The sequence below is a fragment of the Carlito syrichta genome, unplaced genomic scaffold (genome assembly GCF_000164805.1).
Source record: "Carlito syrichta isolate Samal-C Ts95f unplaced genomic scaffold, Tarsius_syrichta-2.0.1 Scaffold302444, whole genome shotgun sequence".
Taxonomy (NCBI): domain Eukaryota; kingdom Metazoa; phylum Chordata; class Mammalia; order Primates; family Tarsiidae; genus Carlito; species Carlito syrichta.
This window is the reverse complement of record NW_007246540.1, coordinates 119,628-140,877: the sequence shown is the minus strand read 5'-3', so window position 1 is coordinate 140,877 and position 21,250 is coordinate 119,628. Positions and strand designations below refer to the sequence as shown.

The window sequence follows — 21,250 nt, the reverse complement described above, 5'->3', positions numbered from 1 at the left end:
GCCTGGGAGGACTGACAGTTCACCACCCACAGCAACATGCCCGGCTGAGGCTCAGAGTGCAGGATCACTGCCGAGCTGAGCTGACATCCTCTCGGTGGGGAAACTGGCATCGTTTTCTTCCAGTGTCATGAGACATATGGTTTAAATATTTCAAAGCCTTGAGTCATCCCACAGTTGACTCAGATGTGTTTCTGGCAATGTCTGAGGCAGTCTGGAGCGCCCGCAGTGGACGTTCTGAATCATGATACAGGAGACAGACCAGGCAGCCTTCCCTGGGAAGCGCATGAAACTGGCAATCACAAGAGCCTGTGCCTGAAAGACCCTCCACCTGAACCCTGCAAATCAGAGAACCAGCCAGTTTCCTAGGAAGTAACCAGTGGGGGTGGCCTAGACCATAAAGTGTGTCCTAGTTTCCTGCATGCCTGGTTTTCTATCGTGAGAATATAGGGCAGAGCAAGAGAGACTTTCCCCCAAGAAGGAAGAGAGCCATTCTGGGGCCATTTGCATTCCACACACGCCAGGGTAGATCTGTGCTGTAAAGAGAAAGGAAGATGGACCTGTCCTGTGAATTCCCCTAAAGAGATTTCTTGCAAGGGAGGGGCAAAGGCCACCACCCACGTGGGAGGAGCATGGCACAGACCCAGGTCCCCTGGATTCCCACTAAGCTATGTCCTGCATTCACGAATCAACTCTGGGAAAAGCAGCCCCAACCTTTTCAGGCAGAAAAGCAAACCAGAAACCACTCGAAGCCCTGGAGGAAATGTCTAGCTGGATCTGGCCCAAGAACCAGTGGCTTCTGACAGTGACCTGAAACGTGTGACAGCTTTCATAGCTCCCTGTCAACCAGGGTTCTGTGCTGGGCTTTTCATTTCGCTGGTGTGATTGTCTCCATATGACACAAGTGAGTGTGTGCTTTGAAGCACTTGCCACAAAAGGACAGTGAGGCAGCGAGGATGTGGAAGATTGACATTCACCGCAGCCAGGGAGGAGTTGGCAGAGTTGTCCTTGCTTGAGTTTTCTTCTCTACTCTGTTAGTCTCTGGGATTGGTTGGTTAGTTGATTGATCGGCCGGTCAGTTTGCACTCTTGCTTTGTTCTTTCACTGTCTTCATGGTGGATGTCCCCAATTTCTTCGTTTCTATTTCACCACTCCATCGAAAATCAATTTACACAAGTGAGTCCTTGCCCTAAAGCTAACCACCCCACTCCTTAAGTTCATACTCTGTTCACAAAAAAATTCACCAAAAAACTCGACATCAGTATACACCACAGTTTAGAGAAATTCAGTTGCCCACAAAACCTCAGGAATCTGTGGCGATGGTCTAGAGAGAGTGGGATAGCTAATAGCGGGATTGTTTTGAACACCTACTGGCAAGCCGCTCGAAAGACATTCCTTCCTCGGAAGAAGAGATAACTAGCTACCCGGAAGGCCAGGCACAGTGGCTCCAGCCTGTAATCCTAGCTACTCGGGAAGTGGAGGCGGGTAGATTGCTTGAGCTCAAGAGTTGGAGCAGTAACTGCCTGAAGATACCTGGATGGTCCCTGGGCCCTACAGATCTGTGCAGGATGAAGTTGGTCAGCATGAAAAGTTTTGATTGCAATAGTCTGAAGGTAACTAAATAACTAAATATCTCATGGTCTTCCTATCATAAACTGAAACTTACCAGCAAAGACAGGAAAAGACATATAAGATACCCTTCAAGATAGGATAAGCATTGGAAAATATCCAGTGCATAGAAATAAATCGAACCAAAAAGGGCTAAGATCTCTACAGAGAAAACTAAAATTTTATAGAGAGGAATTAGAAGCTAATAACTGGAGAGATCGATCATGTTCATGAATGGGAAAACTCAATATTATAAAGATAACATTTCTCCTGAACCGATACCGTACAATCCCAGTCAAAATTCCCAGTTGCCCTTTGCCCGAGGTGAGGTCGGCAGGAGAAGGAGTCACTCGGCAAATCCTCTGGGGCCACAGAATGAGGCTGGGCGGTTGTGAGGGGTCAGCCCATTTGAGCAGCTCTGGCATCACCACGGACGGAGAGTGAAGGGACGTGGTGCAGGAAGCAGCGTCCATCTCAGATAGCCACGCTGGGCTACGGGTTTGGTAGCTGAAGGAGTGGTGATGTCACGGAGCTGCCTGGGCTGTGCTGTCGACCACATCTCGGCAAGGACACTGTGGGAGGAAGAGCTGCCGGAGACCATGAGTGCGAGGCACTGCTGCAAACTTCTCCTCCTCAGCAGAAGCTGGCCTGCCCGGGAAGGTGGAGGTTCACCCCCATGGAAGGTTCCTGACCTCTCCCCTCCCACACAGGCTCCCACAGGGATCATGGAGAAGTGAAGCAGCAGGGACTGCCATTTCTGAGACAGACCTACGTCTCCTCGGCTGGAGGTATCGTTAGCGGGCCAGTGCCCACTCAGGGAGTAGCCAGGGCCACTGCCCACTCAGGGAGTAGCCAGTACACACTGTTCCAGAGTTCTCTCCCCCGGGGAGGACGCCTGAGGGGACTGACTCGACCGTGGCGCTCTCTGTGACCAAAGCTTCCCTTTTCAGCTTTCTCCCAGCCCGAGGATGGTCCAGAGAGGAGAACAGACCCAGAGTGACTCGCTTGTTGTAAGACAAATTAGGACCCAAATGCAAAGGGATAAATGAAACCTGCAGACCAGCACCAGCTCCTAGAACGTTCTACGACGATTAAAGCGTACCGTAGACGCTGTCCATAATGCGGCCGCCAGCCTGCTGTAGCCCCCGAGCACTTAAAATGGGGCTAGTGCAGCCGCTGAGCTGACCTTGTTAAGTTTATTAATTCGTTTACATTTGTATTGACCCGTGACTTGCAGCCCAGCCCGAGGCCCTGCCATTTCCCGAGATGACCCGTTTCTGCTCTTCTCTGGCCATCTTGGCTTCCTCAGCCCAGCTGCCCTGGCTTCACGAAGCCACGTGGTTCATCTCATCCTCCCACCCTTTCTTCAGATGGCCATTTCTGCCAAAAATGGACTCATAAAGGAGTCCGTGTTTCTGCCAAAAATGGACGTAAGGGAGCCCCTTTTGGCTGAGTAGGACAGTCTCTCGTGCTGGGGGACACCCACATGGACCCCACAGCCCTCCCTGGACTTCCCTAGCTCTTGGCGCATGCCCAGGCCCTCACCCTGCAGACCCCCATCCCCCACCAGTTCCTAAACCGGTCCTAATGAAGGCAGCAAGCGCTTCAGAGCTCCACGCCTCCACCCTTGCACGGATGGTCTGGAGTGAGGCTTGCTGCTGCGGGGCCACGGGGGGTGTCTCGCGAGCCCCGGAGTCCCAGATACTCTTTCCCCAACTCCTTGGACTTCTGATTAGACTTCTCGATTAGCATTTTAGTGCCCTGGTGACACTGAGACCTGAGAGCCCTAATCCCCTCCCTGGATCTCATGGGACATTCCCCCAGGGTGCAGAGCCTTGTCCTTGTACCTCCCAGAGACGTGCCTAGTGGCCTCGGTGGCACTTCTAAAGAGAAGGCAATCTTCTCACCGCATCCTTTCCCCAGCCCACTCCACCCAGTGTCCTTGCCCTCCCCACCAGCTTCTCCTGCTGGCCCAGCAGGCCTCGCAACAGGCCATCTAAATTGCCAGGGACTTCTGCTGGCACAGAAAATGGAGCCAGCATTTCTAGGGAATCAGCGGACAGTGGGGCAGCAATTTGGCTGCTGCCGTGTTTTCTCTGCTTTGGAGGCTTTTTTAAAGTCCCCCGTTACCTTTTAGGAAGGAGAAAATAGGGGCGATGAAGCCTTGGCTGCTTTGCAGAAAACAGAGGCAGAAAGAGGTGAGGATCTTCCTGCCCTCAGTCTGATGCCCTGAGGGTCCGTCAATGAGACCCTCAGCACTTCTGGCTGGGAGCAAGGAATGGTCGTAACTAGCCAGTAGCCTGGCCCATGAGATGCTACAGAAATCAGAGCTGCCCAGGACCGTGGAAGTCAAGTGCTCCCCCCACCACAGCCTTGCTGGACAAAGCCTTGCTTGCGTCTCACCAACATATGCAACAGCTGAGCTGTAAGGAGAGCCAGGAGGCTCTGGAAAGGTTCTCCCAGGGGCCAACACTGACATTCTCCAGCCAAGGCCAGTCCCCTCTGCATCTCAGAAGTCTCTGAGCCTGAGAGAGGGTGTTGCTGGCCTTGGACCTCCCATGCACAGGGACAGCCATCCTTCGGGTGTGCCTGCATGGCACACAGGATCCCGCAGCTTCCAGAGCAATCCTTTCTAGGCATGCTCTGTGTTCTTAGAGGTAGTTTTTGCTCTTAGGAATGATGGTCGGCCCTGATGTGGGTGGACACAGGCTCTGCCAAGGTGAGGAGTATTTGGGGATCCCCTGAGGATGTGGCCAAGACAGGATATGTGATTACCAGCTACTTCTTTTCACTGGGCTTGTGTCAAAAGGGACAGATGAGAGCTGGGTTTGGGACTCTAAGTCCACACATGGACAGGCTGAGGGACAGCTAGAATGGGAAGGCAGGTGTGCTGGGGGACTTGCTTCAGCAGAGAAACTCAGCCACCCAGTCCTTCATCTTGACATGCACAGAGCTGTGTCTATCAGCCCTGTGCACGTCTAGAGCCTTCTTTGCTTGAGAATCCGGCATCTGTTTAGCAAACAGCGTCCCTTACACCACCTGAAGATGTCATCCATCCTTCAGCCAGCTTGGGGTTCTCGAAACAGACGCCAAGGAGCTTCTGAGGCCGAGAGTCCAGGTTGCCCAGGTGTAAGACAGTGGACCCACTGTCTTAGGTGTTGGCGTCCTTGTTTTCAGGAGTGAGGGCCCCCAGGAAAGGGGCAAGGGCTCTGACATCCACCTGGCAGGCGGAGAAGCCAGGGGGACAACCTCAGCAGATAACTCACGCCCCAAGTCAAATGACAGATGTGCTTGGCTGACCCAGGAAGAGAACCCGTTTTTACCAACCATGAGACAGGCCTACTCTCCTCCTCGGGCCAGGGTGTCAGTCTGCGCTGTCATCAGACACTTTCTCTGTCCCCCGGTGGACGGCACATCAAAAGACAGGCTCCTAAATGTTCCTGACTCTGACGGAAACAGGAGAAGGGAACGCATAGGCCCCTGTCAGAGACGCTGCTTGTCAGCATAAGAAGAGGCCTGGTGAACACCAGCCAGGCCCTGAGCTGTCCCACAGGAGGCCTGGGGCAGCCTGGGTGGAGGCAACGAGAGGCCATGAGAAGGAGACAGGGCCACAATGCCCTTAAATGCAGCAGTACAGCCATGCCTGGCCCCTGCAGGCAGAGTCTATCAGGCCTGGGCCGGGCCTGCCCTGAGGCCGAGAGGGACTCTGAATTCCACATCCTCGTCCCTGGGTTGTTGAGAGAAATGTAAAGACTCTCCTCTTTATTTTTTTATGGTTTTGAGTCAAAGTCTCACTCTGTCGCCCAGGCTGGAGAGCAGTGACACGACCATGACTCCCCGCAGCCTCAACCTCCGGGGCTCAGGCGATTCTTCCGCTTCACCACCAGGCCCAGCGAACTTTTTAATTTTTTATAGAGACAGGTCGTTCTATGTTGCTCAGTGGTCTCAAACTCCTGGGCTCAAACTGTCCTCCCATCTCGGCCTCCCAACCTGAGCCACTGTACCAGGCCTCAGGACTCTTTCTTTTTTTTTTTAATTGGAGTCTCACTCTGTCACCCAGACTGGAGTGCAGTAGCACGCTCCCGGCCACCGCAGCCTCGACCTCCTGGGCTCCGGCGATCCTTCCGCCTCAGCCTTCCAAGGAGCTGTAGCTACAGGTGTATGCTACCACACCTGGCTAATTTTTTGATTTATTGTAGAGATGAGGTCTCGCCAAGTTGCCCAGGCGGGTCTCGAACCCGCGGGCTCAGGCAATCCACTCACCTCAGCCTCCCAAAGCACAGGATTACAGGCTGAGCCACCGAGCCCAGCTAGGACTCTTTCTTTAGAGCTCAGGAAAGGACCAAGAAAGGGAAGAGGCAAGTGAGATAACTAGGAGAAGAGGATGCATATCAAGGTCATTTCCTCTTTCTTGAAAGCTGATAATTTTCTAGAAAACTCGTTGGTTTTTAACCAGATAATGACATTTGCTGGCTGAAATCTCCTTTCTCTCCAATCCACCTACCAGGAATCACCCCCTTCCAGCAATTTTAAGCCAGCCATACACCTCTGCATGATGTCATCATTTTTGTGAAGTTTTAATTTTTAGGAAACAAATTTCACTGTGTTTCTTTGCTTTATCTTCTGCTGTTCTCAGATCCCACCCAGAGAGAAAATTCTGGTAGCTTGAGACCCAAGAAGCCTAGCTCCCATCTCAGCATCACCTTGTTCCTCCTCTGTCTCAGTTTCTCTGTAAAGTGGGAAGGCTGGCTTAGCAGATATGGTGAGGTGTGAGGTCATGTCTACAGAGTAAGGAAGGCTTCAGAGAAACTCGGCAGGGTCCCTCACCTGGGGAGTCTGCACCCAGCCCCCTACCTCAGAACCAGAGGACTTTCACCTCCAGCCTCCGTGGGCCTTTCTTGTCCCTGACCATTTTAACATGGATCTTTTTGCAACACTGGTATTCTGTCACCTCTCATCCTGAACTCATTGATTCTGTCCCTTCAGCCCGACTTCTGCTCACACCACGATATGCATTCGGGGCTCAGCCTCATGCATCGTTGAAGAAGCAGCATCGGCCGTGCTACTGACGTCTAAAGCCAGCCGTCACTTGCCCTTTCCTGTGGCTTCTGCAGCCCCTTCTGTGCCCTAGGCCTTGACAATCTTCCTATTCTTTATTCCAACAGTTCTTTGCTTGTGTGTGGCTCGGCTAGTGTTTTGCTGCAGGCTGAAGTTCACCAACAACCCAACGAGTAATTTATAGCATTTGATGCATAGGCAGTGTGCTGGTACCGGGGACACATCGCGAACACGAGCCGGTGGGTGGGCTCAGACTTGCCCAGTTTGACTTTGCCCCGCTCTTGAGTCTTGTAACGTCCCCCGTTCCCCATCTCCATGCAACGCTAGGAAACCTGCTGTTCTGCCGGTATTCGTATGCCAAATCAAAAAGAAGCAATCGATAAACACATCAGCCCATTTTGTATGAACGCCTGCACTTGAGGTTAGGCAGCGTTTAGAAGCCGAGGAGAGAAGAAAGTATTCTATGTTGAGTCTCAGGGTTAAGAACCAGACACTGAGCTAAATGTCTCACTGTCTTCAGCGCATTCAATCTGCAAGACAAACATTACAGTCTCCTGTTGGCATCTGAGGAGACTGAAGGTCGAAGAAAGGCTAAGGAACACATCCAAGGTTGCAGAGCTAGTTTTTGGTTGCCGTGGTTTGTTTGTAGCAGACCTTGAACGTCATGCGTATGATGTATCCACACTGCTCTGAGCACCTGAACAAACACTCGTTCATTTCGTCATCATAAAAACCCTGGGATCTTAATGCAAATTGAGGTGACTCAAAAAGCCAGACTCTTTCCACGACATTCCTTAAAGCAAGAAATGTGAACAGGCGGTCACTGTGCATGGAATGGAGCCCCAGCAAATGTTCGTTTTCTCCCTTACGAGAAAAGCCAGAGACAAAGGGAAAGCAAGCCATTCTCAAGCAGCAACTCTATAGAGTTCTAGTCAGTGGTTTCACTCCGTTCCAATGTCCTTTCACCTCCTCTGGGTCCCTCGCCTCCCCTCTACCTCTCACGCGGCCCTTGTCTGGCTCCTGTGTTTCCCTAGATTGACTTTCTGAACTGACAGGTACGTTCAGAAGAGGGACAGTCATCTGATAGGTGGACTCAGGAAAGTGAGGAAGTAGCCTAACATGCACTCAAGTTCATGTGTGCGTGCGCGCGCGCGCGCGCGCACACACACACACACACACACACACACACACGGCACATAGACCTGCAGTGTTGGAAACAAAAACCGAATTGCTGAGTTCCTCGAAGGCAAGAACTGTTTCGTATTCACTTTTGCGTCTCGTGGGAGGCATTACAGTGAAAGGTTAAAGCATGAATGAATGAGAATTGTGGAACCGGAGAGCAGGGAAAAAAGCAAACCAGATTATTCATGTCTGAAAACATTCCAATCAACGCCCAGAATCATCAATGCAGAAATCTCTACACCTTCCCGCTTCCTACCATAAGAGACTCCCGATTTCTCGGGCAGCTCTGTTGGAAATCCTACTTTCTACTGAACTCAAATGTAACTTCCATTTTTCCACACTTCTTTTCCGTCTTTTCTTTCCATAAGTAGTTATTGAGCACCTCAGTGATGATGTTGAAGCATGGTGCCATCTGTATAGGGCTTTATAGTGCAGTGCAGGAGACACTGATCCACAAGTAAAGAAGTTTCAGGCCGGGCTCGGTGGCTCAGCCCATAATCCCAGCACTTTGGGAGGCCAAAGGAATGAATCGCCTGAGCCCGCGGGTTCGACACCCGCCTGGGCAACTTGGCAAGACCTCGTCTCTACAATAAATCAAAAAATTAGCCAGGCGTGGTAGCGCGCGCCTGTAGTAGTTCTGGCTGCCAGGAAGACTGAGGCGGAAGGATTGCCAGAGCCCAGCAGGTCAAGGCTGCGGTGGCCGGGAGCCACGGCACTCCAGTCTGGGCGACAGAGTGAGACTCCAACTCAAAATAAATAAATAAATAAATAAATAATAATATAATGGGAAAAATGTGTGTTTAGTAGAAGTAAAAACTTATTCCACCTATGAAATAGAGGATAGCCGGGAACAATGGCTTCTGCCTATAATCCCAGCTCCTCAGGAAGCTGAGGAGGGAAGATCACCTGAGGCCAGGAGTTCGAGACCAGCTTGGGCAACACAGTGAGACCCTGTCTTTACAAAAATAATGATAACATAGAGGATGATGAAAGAGCCACAGCAGGAGACCTCAGAATAAGAACTGCAGTTACAACTGGCCGGCCACGTTTGCATAGGGCACCCTACATAAATGTCTGTCAAAAGTCATGCAGGCCAGATGGGGTGGCTCACGCCTGTCATCCCAGCACTTTGGGAGGCTGAGGCAGGAAGACCGCTTGAGGCCGAGAGTTCAAGACCAGCCCGGGCAACATGATGAGACTTCGTCTCTGAAATTTTTTAAATTACCCAGGCTTGGTGGCCCATGCCTGTATGACTACTTGGGAGGCTGAGGCAGAAAGATCGCCTGAGTTCAGCCAGGAGTTCGAGGCTGCAGTAAGTCGTAACGTGCCACTGCACTGCAGCCTGGGCAGCAGAGAGAGACCCTGACTCAAAAAGTAAAATAAAGTAAAAGTCATGCGGGACACGCCACACTCCCTGGGGCAGAACTGCCCTACTGCAGAGCAAGGACCCTTAGTATCCCTGTCCCCCCCACTATATGCTAAATGCCATTTTGCCTCCAGGGATTATTGTGATTTCTCCCATCCCACAGAGTCCACAGCGCTGGTAGAGGTCAGTGCCTCTCCCCATCCTGAGAACCCCGCCTCTGGCTGGCTAGCCGGACTTGACTCAGACCCTTAGTAAAAATTGAGAAACCTCGCTTGTAGTCTGAGCACTTTGGGAGGTAGAGGCAAGATTGCCTGAGCCCACAGGTTCGAGACCAGCCTGGGCAACCTCGTCTCTACATTAAATCAAAAATTAGCTGGGCGCAGTGGCGTGCGCCTGTGGTTCCACCTGCTTGGAAGACTGAGGCAAAAGGATCGCCAGAGCCCAGCAGGTCAAGGTTGCAGTGGTCATGAGTGTGCAACTTCACTCCAGCCTGGGTGAAAGAGTGAGACTCCAACTCAAAAAAAAAAAATTGGGAAACCTACTTACCCAAACTGTTAAAAAAACCAGAGTGTCTCCCACCAACCATGGAACCCCTAGGCCCATAAATTCACCACATGTCATATTAAAAGGGAACAGGAAGGAAGAGAGGCAGCTGGTGATGAAATGCCTCAACTCCACCCCTTGCGAGCCTCCACCATCAGCAGAGAATCAGACGCCAGCGCTGTGCAGGCTGACGCTCCTGCCCACTTCTTAGTGGCCTGATCAGGGAGCCGGCATCTCCTGATTATTATTTATTTGTGGCACGCCCACGGGGCACCCGGTGCTGCCCAGCACATGGCTGGCAGACAGGCACACACGGGCCTTATTGCAAGGGCCCTCCCTACCAGGGCTCTGCACTTGGGCATTTGCATATTGTTGCAACATTGTGACAGTTTTCTTTCCTGCCTGGCGCTTGAGAGCTTTAAAGTAACTATGAATGATAAAAAATAATTATATGACTTGCAGAAAGCCTGTGTGTGGGAAGGGTAGTATTAGCTATTACATTTAATTATTTAATGTGGAAAATCATTCACACTGTGTTAAAAAGCCCAGTGGGGAAGGGCACTGTGGTTCCCATCTCCAGCCCTGCCACTGGGAAAGACACTGGAACACAGGGGGTCTGGTAGGAGGAAGAGGGATCCCCAAACCTGCAGGGCACGGCCATGTTAACCCGACCCACTCAAATTCCAGGCATGGCCAGTACTCCCAGCCTCATGCTCGGGCTACCTGGTTGGGGGGGTGAGAACCTTCTAGGATGCCAAGGCCTATGGGTGGTACAGGAAGGCGGCCTCCCAGCAAGGACCCAAACAACAACAGTAGTAGTAACCACTGCAGCAAACAGCTTGCAGTGAGTACGTCCTCTGTGCTGGACACCTTTCATATATGAACTCACAAAATTCTCATAGACCCTTGTGAGGGCAAGTTCTCTTCCTGTAAGGGCAGGTTCTCTTCCTGTGGGGGCAGATTCTCTTCCTGTGAGGGCAGGAACGCTTCCTGTGAGGTACTCTTTCTACCTTGCAGGTGGGGAAACTGAGGCACAGAGGGGTTAGGCAGCTTGCCCACACAACCCAGAGCTCAGTTCTGGAAGAGGAGGCTGGCTATCACTCCATTCACATCTTGTACGTGGACATGGTTGCAGGTGTCTGGCTGGGTCATGCCTTCCCTTTGGCAGAGAAGCAGCCAGCTAGGCCATGGAGGGCACGGGGCACGGGCACGAGCCATAGGATGGGTGGTGGGAACTGTCTGAGGGAGCTAGGCAGCAAGGGGCCTCTCTGATCTGGGTCTGGAAGGCTCTGCCCCAGGACCTAGGTCAGCAAGATTGGAATTAGAGGGATTCAAGGCAGGCAGATGGTTTTGAGGGGCTGCCAAGAGTCCAAGCTCATTCCCGTAGCAAAGAGGAGACAGTTCCTCATTGTTCCGTCCACTCCCAACACTGCCTGCTCCCTGCTTCCCCGTCTCCAAAAAGTGCATGACGCTGTTCATTTGAGCCTAAAGTTGCCCACGTGCATGTCCATGTCACCCAGCCTTGCCTATTCCAGGGACACATTCACTCAACACTCTAGGCCTGGAGGAGTCCTTTGCAGAAATGAGCTCGTTTATTCCAGCATGAGTAGTGCAAAGCAGTTTGGGGGGTTCTTAATCCACCCAGGTGCAAACTGAGGCAGAGAAGGACCTGCCTGAGACCCCCAAAGGAGCTGAACCCATAACCCCCAATTTTCATACATTCCTGGTGGGGAAGACCACAGGCTTTGGGAGGTTGGATTCACATCTGCATGCCTGATTCTTGCGAGCTCCAGGCACCTAATACATGCTTCTCATGGGTGGATGAGATAAATAAATGAATGAGTGAATCAATAAAGGGAGGCTTTTCACCCTTTTCCCAGGGAGAAGGAGAAAGCTTAAGTCCAAAGAAAAACGGGCTCAGAAGGTGTCCGGTTAAAGTGTGCGTTCCCACCCAGGAGTGTACATTCCTCCTGCAAATACGAGAGAGGCCCCAGCAGCCACTACCCATGGGGAGTGTCCTCTCGCAGGGCAAGGGCCCAGCCCCCTGCCCGCTCCTAGTCTTTGTCCCGGCAGTCCTGAGCTGTCTGTGCAGCGTGCGCCTCCAGGCACCTCTGAATTAACACATCACGGGATGAGAGTTGACAGCGAAGGCGCCATCCTCATGCCTCCCGGGCTGCAGCCGCCAGCAGCTGCACGCTCCAGCTATGCCTTCTCCATTAGACGCCGCTAATTTCCATGATTACTGTTATGTCTAAGTGGCATCCTCGCGTAATACAATTTATATTATCTCTGCTTGGTGTCAGTTACCATCGTGTTCCACGATATTCCAAGGCATCCACTCTTCCAGACACGCCCTGAGCCTTCACCGCTGCCACCACTGCCAGCCGGATCCAGCTCTTCTCTCCGGCTCATCCCGCTCTCCCCCATCTCTCAGTTCCACAGCCTGGCCCCCAGAAAGATCAGAGTTTCCAGGAACTGGGCCCTGTCCTCCCCATTCCCTCCCCGCCTTCCCTCCCCCGGCCCCCCACCTGCCTCAGCCACCAGCTCTGCAGCGCGTGCTCACTCAAGCCGGACGTCTGCTCTCTTTCAGGGACCCCTCTTCCCTGGGTTCGGTACTAGCCGTCCCATTTCAGCCCTGCTCTCACCAGGTAGCCGGGGCCACATCCTCCAGTTGTGTGTTGATGGATGCTCCCTCCCCGTGTGAGTGGCAGGGAGATACTTCAGACACCCTGGGACCCAGCTCTGGGGACTTCCCATCTCTGCCTCGCCCCAGCCTCTGTTCATACTCTTTCTCCATCGTTCTCTGTCTCCTGTTATCTTCCCTCTCTGTTTCCCCCCACTCTCTGCCACCTGTGGGTGTCTCCTCTCTTCTTCCTCCTCCTCCTCCTCTCCTTCTCCTGCCATCTACCTGAAGTGGTCTTCCCACCATCTTTCTCCCTCTCAGAACTTCCACCCCCTTCTCCGTCCTTCCCTACTCTCCGTCTCTAGCCCGGCAGCCCCCCTTCTGATCCCATCCCAGATCTTCTCCAGTCCTGCCTGACCACACACCCCGGGCCCCGTGTGTCCTTGGAAGGGGACGGTCCCAGGTAGGCATCCCCCGGACAAACTGGAAGTTCACAGTCAGCTTCCTCATCCAGGCCGGGACACATCTCTGGGTTCCTTTGCTTTACATTCTCTTTGCCGGACCCACTGGAGGTAGATAGGAAGGCAGACGAGAAGGAACAGAGGAGAGAAAGAAACAAGTCGTGGCTGTGAGATCACCTATTACCTCCAGATTCCTGAAACCAAACAGCACAGTTCCAGGGTGTGAATGAAAGTGTGTGCAGATTTCCCTGGGGATGTCTTCTTACCACCTACCTGTTTTGAAGCCCTTGTGGTCTCTGAGAAGATCCTAAGGGCAGCCTCTGCTCTGGGCAGAGAAGGAGCTTAAGACTCAGAATTCAAGAGCATAGGCGTGTGCCCCTAACCTCTTCCACGCCAGCCTCTGACAGCTCTCCTGTAACAGAGACAGTAACGGGCCCCCTGGCAGCCACCTCTTTCTCCCAGCCCTTTAGCCAAAGGAAGTGTAACCTGTGACTTCCTGGTAGAAATGGTTTCTAAGAACCTGGCAGTGAACTGTCTACATGAACTTGAGCCTAACAAAATCCATCGACAATAGCCTGCAGCCTGTCACCAATCTCAAAGGGCACCAGCAAGATTGCGTTCAAGAGAGTTTTAATCGTGTCCCAGAGGATGGGCAGAAAAGGCCCAAGAGACAGACGAAAGGAGAGCTCAAGATTCTAGAACTTCTGCCTCTCCCCTCCTCCTTCCACATGCCTCGGCTTGGCTTTCCCTCTGCTGCTTCCCACACCCAAAATTGAACTTGTGAAGCCTACGTACCCAGCAGGGAGGCAGAGCAATGCTAGTTAATAACAACGGCAGCTGATACTGACTTCGTGCTTGCTTCAGATCAGTTCCAAGGGCTTGGGATCCATGGTCTTATTTCATCCTTATCTTAACTCTGCGGTGGGTCCCGTCTTCTAGGTGGGGAAACTGAGACACAGGGTCACCCAGCTAGTAAGTGGCAGAGGTCGTATGTGAACCCAGATCTACCTCCGGACATGGTGCTCTTAACCACGATGCTGCCTCTTTCAACTGGGCATCTTTCCGATCATGTCAGGATAAATCAGGACACAGATCATCCAAAAGGGAAGAACGCCCTGCGCTTGTGAAATGCATCCTAGGATGCTTTGGCGGCCGTTTTGTCCTTCCGAGTCATGATTTTCCGGTGCTATCATCAACCCGGCCCCTGTTGTCTCAGCCCCCACCTGTCAGTGAGTGGTGAGCTCGCAGCTAGGGTAGAAGCAAACCACAGGCCAGCAGGTACTGGCTGCTTCTCTGCCTGGGGGGATGCACATGAGACCCTCCCCGGGAGCCCGAAGAGGGGCTCATCTGAAGACATCCCCAGGGGCGAGAATTTAAAAAGCGAGAAATTCGCTTAATCTGTAGGATTCAGGGATGGCAGAGGAAAGGCTTCCAGCTGCAAAAACACTGTCCCTTCCGGGTGTCCCACCCTGCGTGGCTCTGAAGGGTTGGACCACAAGAGGTTTGGTTCCCTACTTCAAGGACAGCCAGGAAAATCCCTTCCCCGACCCTAAAGTTTCCTGACCATTTGGGACCTAGTCACCAGAGAAATAACAGGTGACAGGTAAACCCTGGCTCTAGGTCAAACTGATTTCCTAAGAAACGAAGTCTGTGATTTTTTTTTCCCACTCTCCTGCCTCCACTCCAGCCCCCATGCCATGATTACCGATGATTTTCAGCAAACAAGAGGGTGACCAAAAAACAGGTGTGCGAGAGAGGGAACGCCAAGATCTTGCACTCCAGAGATCATTGAGGGGAAATATTCCTCCCAGCCCTTCCGACCCCTCACCCCACTTAGGGCCTTATTGACCCAAATGGAGGGCATGGGCCTCGATTCCGGGAACAGAGTGGACCGGGTTGGGGGAGGGGACGGCGAGGTGGGAGGACAAAGCCCACTGAGACTGGAAAAAGGGTCCTGAATCAGGCCCAGCTGGGAGGATGCTTGACCTCTGGGGTCAGAGGGGCGGGAAGGTGGGTGGATGGGTCAGGGTGAAAAGCTGCTGCTTAAAGGGACCCTGTCAGCCCGCCGGACATGCTCCCTCACCGCCCTCCCCACTTGGCTTAAATCCATCCGGCCTGGGTCCGCAGGGACCTTAGGCAACAAGGGAACTGGTTGGTGTCTGCCGCCCGTGGAGACCCCCTGGGTAGCCTGCCACGAGGCAGAGGTGTCCATCAAATCCTGCAGTAGCCCAGCCTGGGGAGGGGGAGACATGAGACCTTCACGCCACAGAGCCCAGCCAATCCGACTGCAGCTGGCGTGGAGCCGTGGGCTGGGAGGGGGCTGTGGTCACGGAGGGGTTGACTGTCTCGTGTCCTCCTCCTGTCCGCACACCGACAAAGAAATCCAAGAGAAAGGGTGACCAGGGAGGCACAAACAGGCGGTCGGCAGGGTCCCTGTGAGTCTCGGCGCTTTCCCCTGGTGCGTGCCCGCTGATTAACCGGTGTGTGTGTATCTGGTTTTCGACACCAAACCTCTGTGCGGCCCTGTGTGTTTCTTCCTCTCCCTGCCTCGCCGTCTCTCAGAGGTGTTGCCGACCAAGGCCAGCTTACCCGCTTTGTTCCAGGTCTCCCTGGCGGATGAAGAGACGTCGACCCATCCGCCTTTCTTGAGCACCAAGATTCCCACCTTCCTGTCTCTCCTCCTGCGCCCTACCGAATAATGTTCTCTCGCATACTTTCTAGGCTGAGGCTGACGCTCCTGGATTCTGCTCGTTTGTTTCTCTTCCTCCTCTTCCTCGACTTCCCTCCCTCTCCCTTCTGAAATAGCTCTACCCTCAAAGACGGTATTCGTATGGAGAGGGTCCCCAGTGTTTGCCCCAATCTAACCGTAAGACACACGCTGGTAGTTCATGTGAGGTCTTCACTGTTCACCTCCCTCCCCCCACCCAATCAGTGCTCCCTTTGGCCCTGTGAGTGAGATCTGAGAACCCGGGAGGAATTGGGGGTCTCCCGTTCACAGCATGTGACTTAAGTGGGAGAGAGAATTCTCTCTCTGCCTCAAAGGCCCTAGTATATTCAGAAAAATACTCTGGGAAGCCAACAAGAAAGCCATGATTCCAAGCTGACCCTCACCTGACCCACACCCTGGCCAACCTCTGCTTCCCCAGACTGGCTGTCCAAAGTCTCCGCAGTGGCATTTCGGTTTTCTCTTGGCAGCAGTGCCTGGGAACCGGGAGAGCCCTTTCCCCGTGACTTGACCTTCCACACTAAGAATAACTGCCTTAGGACAGCATGTCATGCGGTCCCTCTGGAAAGAGGGCATGGCTGGAAAGTAGGAGTTAAGGGAGCTGGATAGAGCCAGGAGGAAATGGAAGAACACAGATTCTTGGCTCTTGTGAGTCAAAAATACAGAGGGAATTGTTGGCAGCCTGCAGGAGAGCTGGGGAGAGATCTGGGAACCTCTCGGAGGACTCTTCATGCCTCCGTATCCACTCACCCGCTTCTAGAATTCCATCACCTGGAAACCAGAGAACAGGAAAGTGCTGGTCCTTGTCGCCTCTGCAGAACATTCCTTGAAAAACTGAAGGAATAAAGTGCCCTTTCTTTAAAAAAAGACAGATCTCTTTAGTACTGGGCCCCTTCCACCCCACCTGTGGGGAGCATGCCTGTGCCCAGGGGTTCCCGACCTGTGGGTGTATGCCCCATAAGGTCACAGAACATTGTGCTCTAGGCTACCACACCTCCTAGAGAGGCAGATAGTCCATCTGTTGTTTGTAAAGAGTCCACCCATTCAGGTTTCCTGGAATCCTATAGGGCATCTGGGACAGCTGTTTCCTTTGTTGACCAGATGCCCAGGTATCTCAAAAAAAGTCTTTCAAGAACATTCAGGCTGGGCATGGTGGCTCACACCTGTAACCCCAGCACTTTGGGAGGCCAAGGCAGAAGGATTACTTGAGCCCAGGAGATTGCGACCTTGGCAACATAGTGAGACTTCCTCTCTACAAAAAATAAATAAACAAATAAATAAATTAGGGTGTGGTGGCAAGCGCCGGTAGTCCCAGCTACTCAGGAGGCTGAGACGAGAGGATCTCCTGAGCCCAGGAGGTCAAGGCTGCGGTGAGCCCTGATCATGCCACACTGCATTCCAGCCTAGGCAACAGAATAAGACCCTGGCTCAAAAAGAAAAAAAAAAAAAGAACATTCCTGTCTTCCCTTCTCCATATATAGCATAAAACAAATAAAATCCATGTCTATAGAATAAAGTGGTGAAGTCAGGACACTGGTCTCTTCCTTTTGTGCCAGGATATCTCCATGTCACCACTGCCTCTGGTCACTTTCTAAGAGGCCCATAGCCCCTAACCCGACCCCATCAAACCTGTTCTCAGGAGCGGCTTTGATGACTTCACTCACCTTGGGTGGCTTTTGCCTTTCAGCAAATGCATCAGACTGATGGTTTGGAAAGGAACCTTGGAGGTGCTTAAGAGACACCCCAGAACGCCCTGTCTGGAGCCACATGAGACCCTCCCAAACTAGGAGACTGATCTCAACGATCTCCTTTCCATCAGTAAAATCCTTGCCTGGGTAGAGCTGGCCCTAGAAACACTGGGGCATGTCCAGTACAGGAACCAGGATTACCCTACCTTGACTGGCACAAAGACCTGCTTGTTACAGATCAGGTTTCAGTGACTTGGTCCTTTGAGCCCAGATGAACCGCCACTCCCGTGGCCCAGACAGATGGCTGTGGATTTCAGGGCTTCACCCATAGGAGCACAGCCCGTCCACCTCTAAGGGGTCATCACACACCTGTGCTCCCCGCCTCCAGGCAGGCCCTTCTGATGGTCTGAAATGAGCGTAGCCCCCTCTGGCACCCTTGCAACTTGCACCGTCCTGTCCCCGCCCCCACAGTCCTGCCCCCCCGTGGGGCGTGGGAACGGCCTCTGTGAAGGAGGGTCGGCAGGATGGGCGGATCTGTAGGACGGGGACCGTGCGGCCAAGGGAAGGGGGGCCGAAGGGTTGCACAAGAGCCTCTCTGCTGCCCCCTCCCCATCTGGGCTCCCGGCCACAGCGAGGGCACCTGGAACTCCAGCTGCAACACAGAAGTGCCCGGACGATGATTCTGATGCTGATGTTGCTCTGTTCTTGTCTGTCTAATATTCCTTTTTAATCCCCATCCTACCTGCCCCTCCCTTATGTAGGGTTACTTTAGTGATCCTTGGAATGTTTTTGACTTCCTCATCGTAATTGGCAGCATAATTGACGTCATTCTCAGTGAGACTAATGTGAGTATTACTCGGCCCTTCCCAGGAAACCTCCTTCCTCCTCGTCCTCCACCTCCTCTGTTTCTCTCTCGCTCACTTTCTCTCTTTACCTCCTTTTGGTTGTTTTTTTTTTTTTAATTTCCTGTTTTCACCCGCCTCCAGTCATGCCTTTTCTTGAACCTGCCGTCGTCCTGTGGGGAAAAAAAGTGGGAGCTGCTCCTCCTTTTTTCCCACTCGTCCCAGTTGTGCCCGGCACCGCCGGGCAGGGGCACGGAGCCGAGCGGAGGGACGGCGCCACCCCCAGGGCGGCCACAGCCCCAGGCCACCTTTGAACTAACCCAGCTTTTGTCAGGCCTCTGCACCCGCGAAAACCAGGTTCCCCAGGTTTGAGCCGCCAGAACTGTAGAGTGGTAAGAGAGCGTTTAATATGCCCACGTAACCTCTTTCTTTTCTCATTTTTTTCTCTTCTCTCCCTTTTTCATACCTTTTTTTTTTTTTTCATTTTTCCTCCTCCCTTTTGTTTTGTTTTTTTCTCCTTTCTTGTTGGTTTTTTTTCTTCCCCCCTCTTCTCTCTCTCTTTTCCCCGGCTTCTCGGCCTCATGCAGCACTATTTCTGTGATGCATGGAATACATTTGACGCCTTGATTGTTGTGGGTAGCATTGTTGATATAGCAATCACCGAGGTAAACGTAAGTACATGGCGTCTGTACCTAACTGTCCGTGCCTGCTCTAACGCTCACTGTGTCTTTCCCCAGTTCCTTATTTTCCCCTTCGTTTTATTTTTTTCCTCCCCATCTCCTTATTTTGATTTTTCTTTTATTTGTTTAAATTGGTTTAAAGGATTTTTGTTGTTGTTGTTGCTTTTATTTTGACTTTTGTTTTGTTTGACTTTGGAACGCACTAGGACTTTCCCTTTCCTTCTCCGTTTTTGATTGCTGCATCTTTTTTCTCTCTCCTTTTCCAATCAGCCTGGCATGACTCACGCTGTATAGGTGAATGCAGCTCTGGGAATCACGGAGTGCAAAAACGAGGAAATGTTGACCACTCAGGGCAGTTGCGGGGGCAGGGACCCAAACCTCTTCTGGCCCCTTCCTCCTCTTCCTCCTCCAGCCTGCTACCTCCCCTGCCCCACCCCACCTCCCACTTTTTCATCCCCACAGCATCTTGAAAGGGAGCGCTTTCAAAGTGGAACACCCTGAGTTAAGGCTATGACTTTGCCTGCATTGTCAGCCATAGCCCACCCTCACCTAAGACTCGTTAACTTGCATCAAACGGGCTCTGTCTCCATTTAACATCAGTAGCCCTTGTGGGCAGCCTGGCTCCTGCAGGCTCATTGTGGGGGAGAAGAGAAGAATCCATCATGTCTGGAACCCTATTGGCACCCCTCTCTCTGGAGGCACTTGGGTGATCTACCGCGAGCTTCTCTGGGTGGACCTTTCTTCCCGGTTGCTGTGGAAGCAGGCTCCGTGTAAGCGCCTCACTCCCACTCACCCCCTCATGCACCCGCCTAGTTCTCTACTGCCACCCCCGCCCCTGTCCCCTGACCACCCTGACAAGCCCATCCCAGCTCCCTGGCCCCAGACGGACGCCCACTCCTGCAAGGCCGCCTGGTGCCTTCTCCTCCCAAGAGCTGCCTCCACCTATACAGTTCCTACCGGTTCCTGCACATGTCTTTTTGTTACCTGGCATGTTTAAATCTTCTCTCTTTATCTATAGGCAAGCCCTCTTGCGGTTAGTCCTTAACATGTGTTGTTTAATTTTGTTGTCATTATTTCTCCTTAATTAAGAAACTTGGTAATGTTTGCATAGACCTTTGATGCACTGAACCATTGAATAACAGCACGGAGCAGACGCTTTACAGTTTCGATCTAAGATGTTTAAAACTACCCAGTCAAAAACCCCAATGCCTTCCCAGCATCCTTCCCTCCCCGCTTCCGCTCCCATCTTTTGCTCCCAATCAGTTAAACTGCCATCCTGTCTTATCTACCGTATTCCCCCGATTCGAAGCCCTGTCTGCTCCTCTTCCAGCAGATGGACTTTGGAGGGGGCTGTGGCTGTTACACTTGCCTACGCCCCCTCCCATAACCTTGTGCCCCCTCCCTGGTCACCCCTATAGCTCCAGAATCGAGATGAGTGCCCCTCTGTCTCTGAGAACTGTGGGCTGTCTTTGTCTCATGGTATGTGTGTGAGCACGTGTGTGTGTGTGTGTGTGTATGGGTACATTCTCCCTTGATTTCTTCCAGTAAATTTTCAGATCATTTAAAAAAAAATCAATCTTGCTACTCATGCTGAGCCTCCCCTCCCATTCCTGAGTGGACGGCCAGCTTTGCAGACTAAATGAGCCCTGGACAAGCCCCAAGTTGCCCCCCAGGTGCTGTCCAAGCCCAGGAGTCTAAAAGCCAGAGCTTCTGTGCTCGGAGCTTGTGCCGTGCAGGGCTCAGCATGGGGGAACACGGTAGGGAGAGAAACAGAAAGAAAGAGCAGCCCTCAGAGGTGTCCTCTACGGACAACAGGCAGAGCCATATGGAGGTCGTGCAGAGGGACTTAGAGTCCACATGTCAGGAGCACACATGAAGGTGAGAGCAGACCTTCCTCTGGATGCAGAGAGGCCTGAGGCAGCCCAAGGAGATCCTTTGGGGCTCCTAAGTTGGCAAGCCCTCATCCTTCAATCTGCCTTTTTCTCTCAAACTATTTATGTTTTTAAAAGGAAAAAATATTTTCTAGGACATAAAATTTCTACAGAAAAGGTGACTCGATTGGGGGTAGAGAGGGTGCCTGAACTCACCCAGCTGCCCTTGACACTTGTATCTGGTTACAATTCACCTTTGCATTCATCTCACTTCACCCTTAACTACCCTGTGAATTTGACCTGCGGGAATTTTCATCTCCGGTTTGCCAATGCTAATGGCGGTGACAGCGCAATGAAGCACCTTCCCTGGCCACAGAGCTGAGACCCGGACCTCCAGGGGCGGCCAGTTCACCTCCTCCTAGACAAGAGTTCCCTTGTCAGTGGAAATCCACTGTGCCCTTGGGTAAACATGTCGTTGTCACCTGGCCCCTCTGGTTCACTGTCACCAGCCAGGACTCTTTCAGATCTTATGTTCTGTAATCGACATCTTAAATCACCATAGGGTGTTTTATTTTTCATTTTCTCAATAAGAAATTATTTACCAGC

The 21,250-nt window shown here is 52.4% G+C and overlaps 1 protein-coding gene across 1 annotated transcript in view; it reads left to right on the top strand.

Annotated features, from left to right (window-relative positions):
• Nucleotides 1-21,250, top strand: part of CACNA1C (calcium voltage-gated channel subunit alpha1 C) — a 636,553-nt gene that overhangs the window by 551,701 nt on the left and 63,602 nt on the right. The window contains exon 29 of the mRNA XM_021711663.1: nucleotides 18,013-18,096. Coding sequence (XP_021567338.1) covers nucleotides 18,013-18,096 — 84 coding nt within the window. The remainder of the gene's footprint in view (nucleotides 1-18,012; nucleotides 18,097-21,250) is intronic.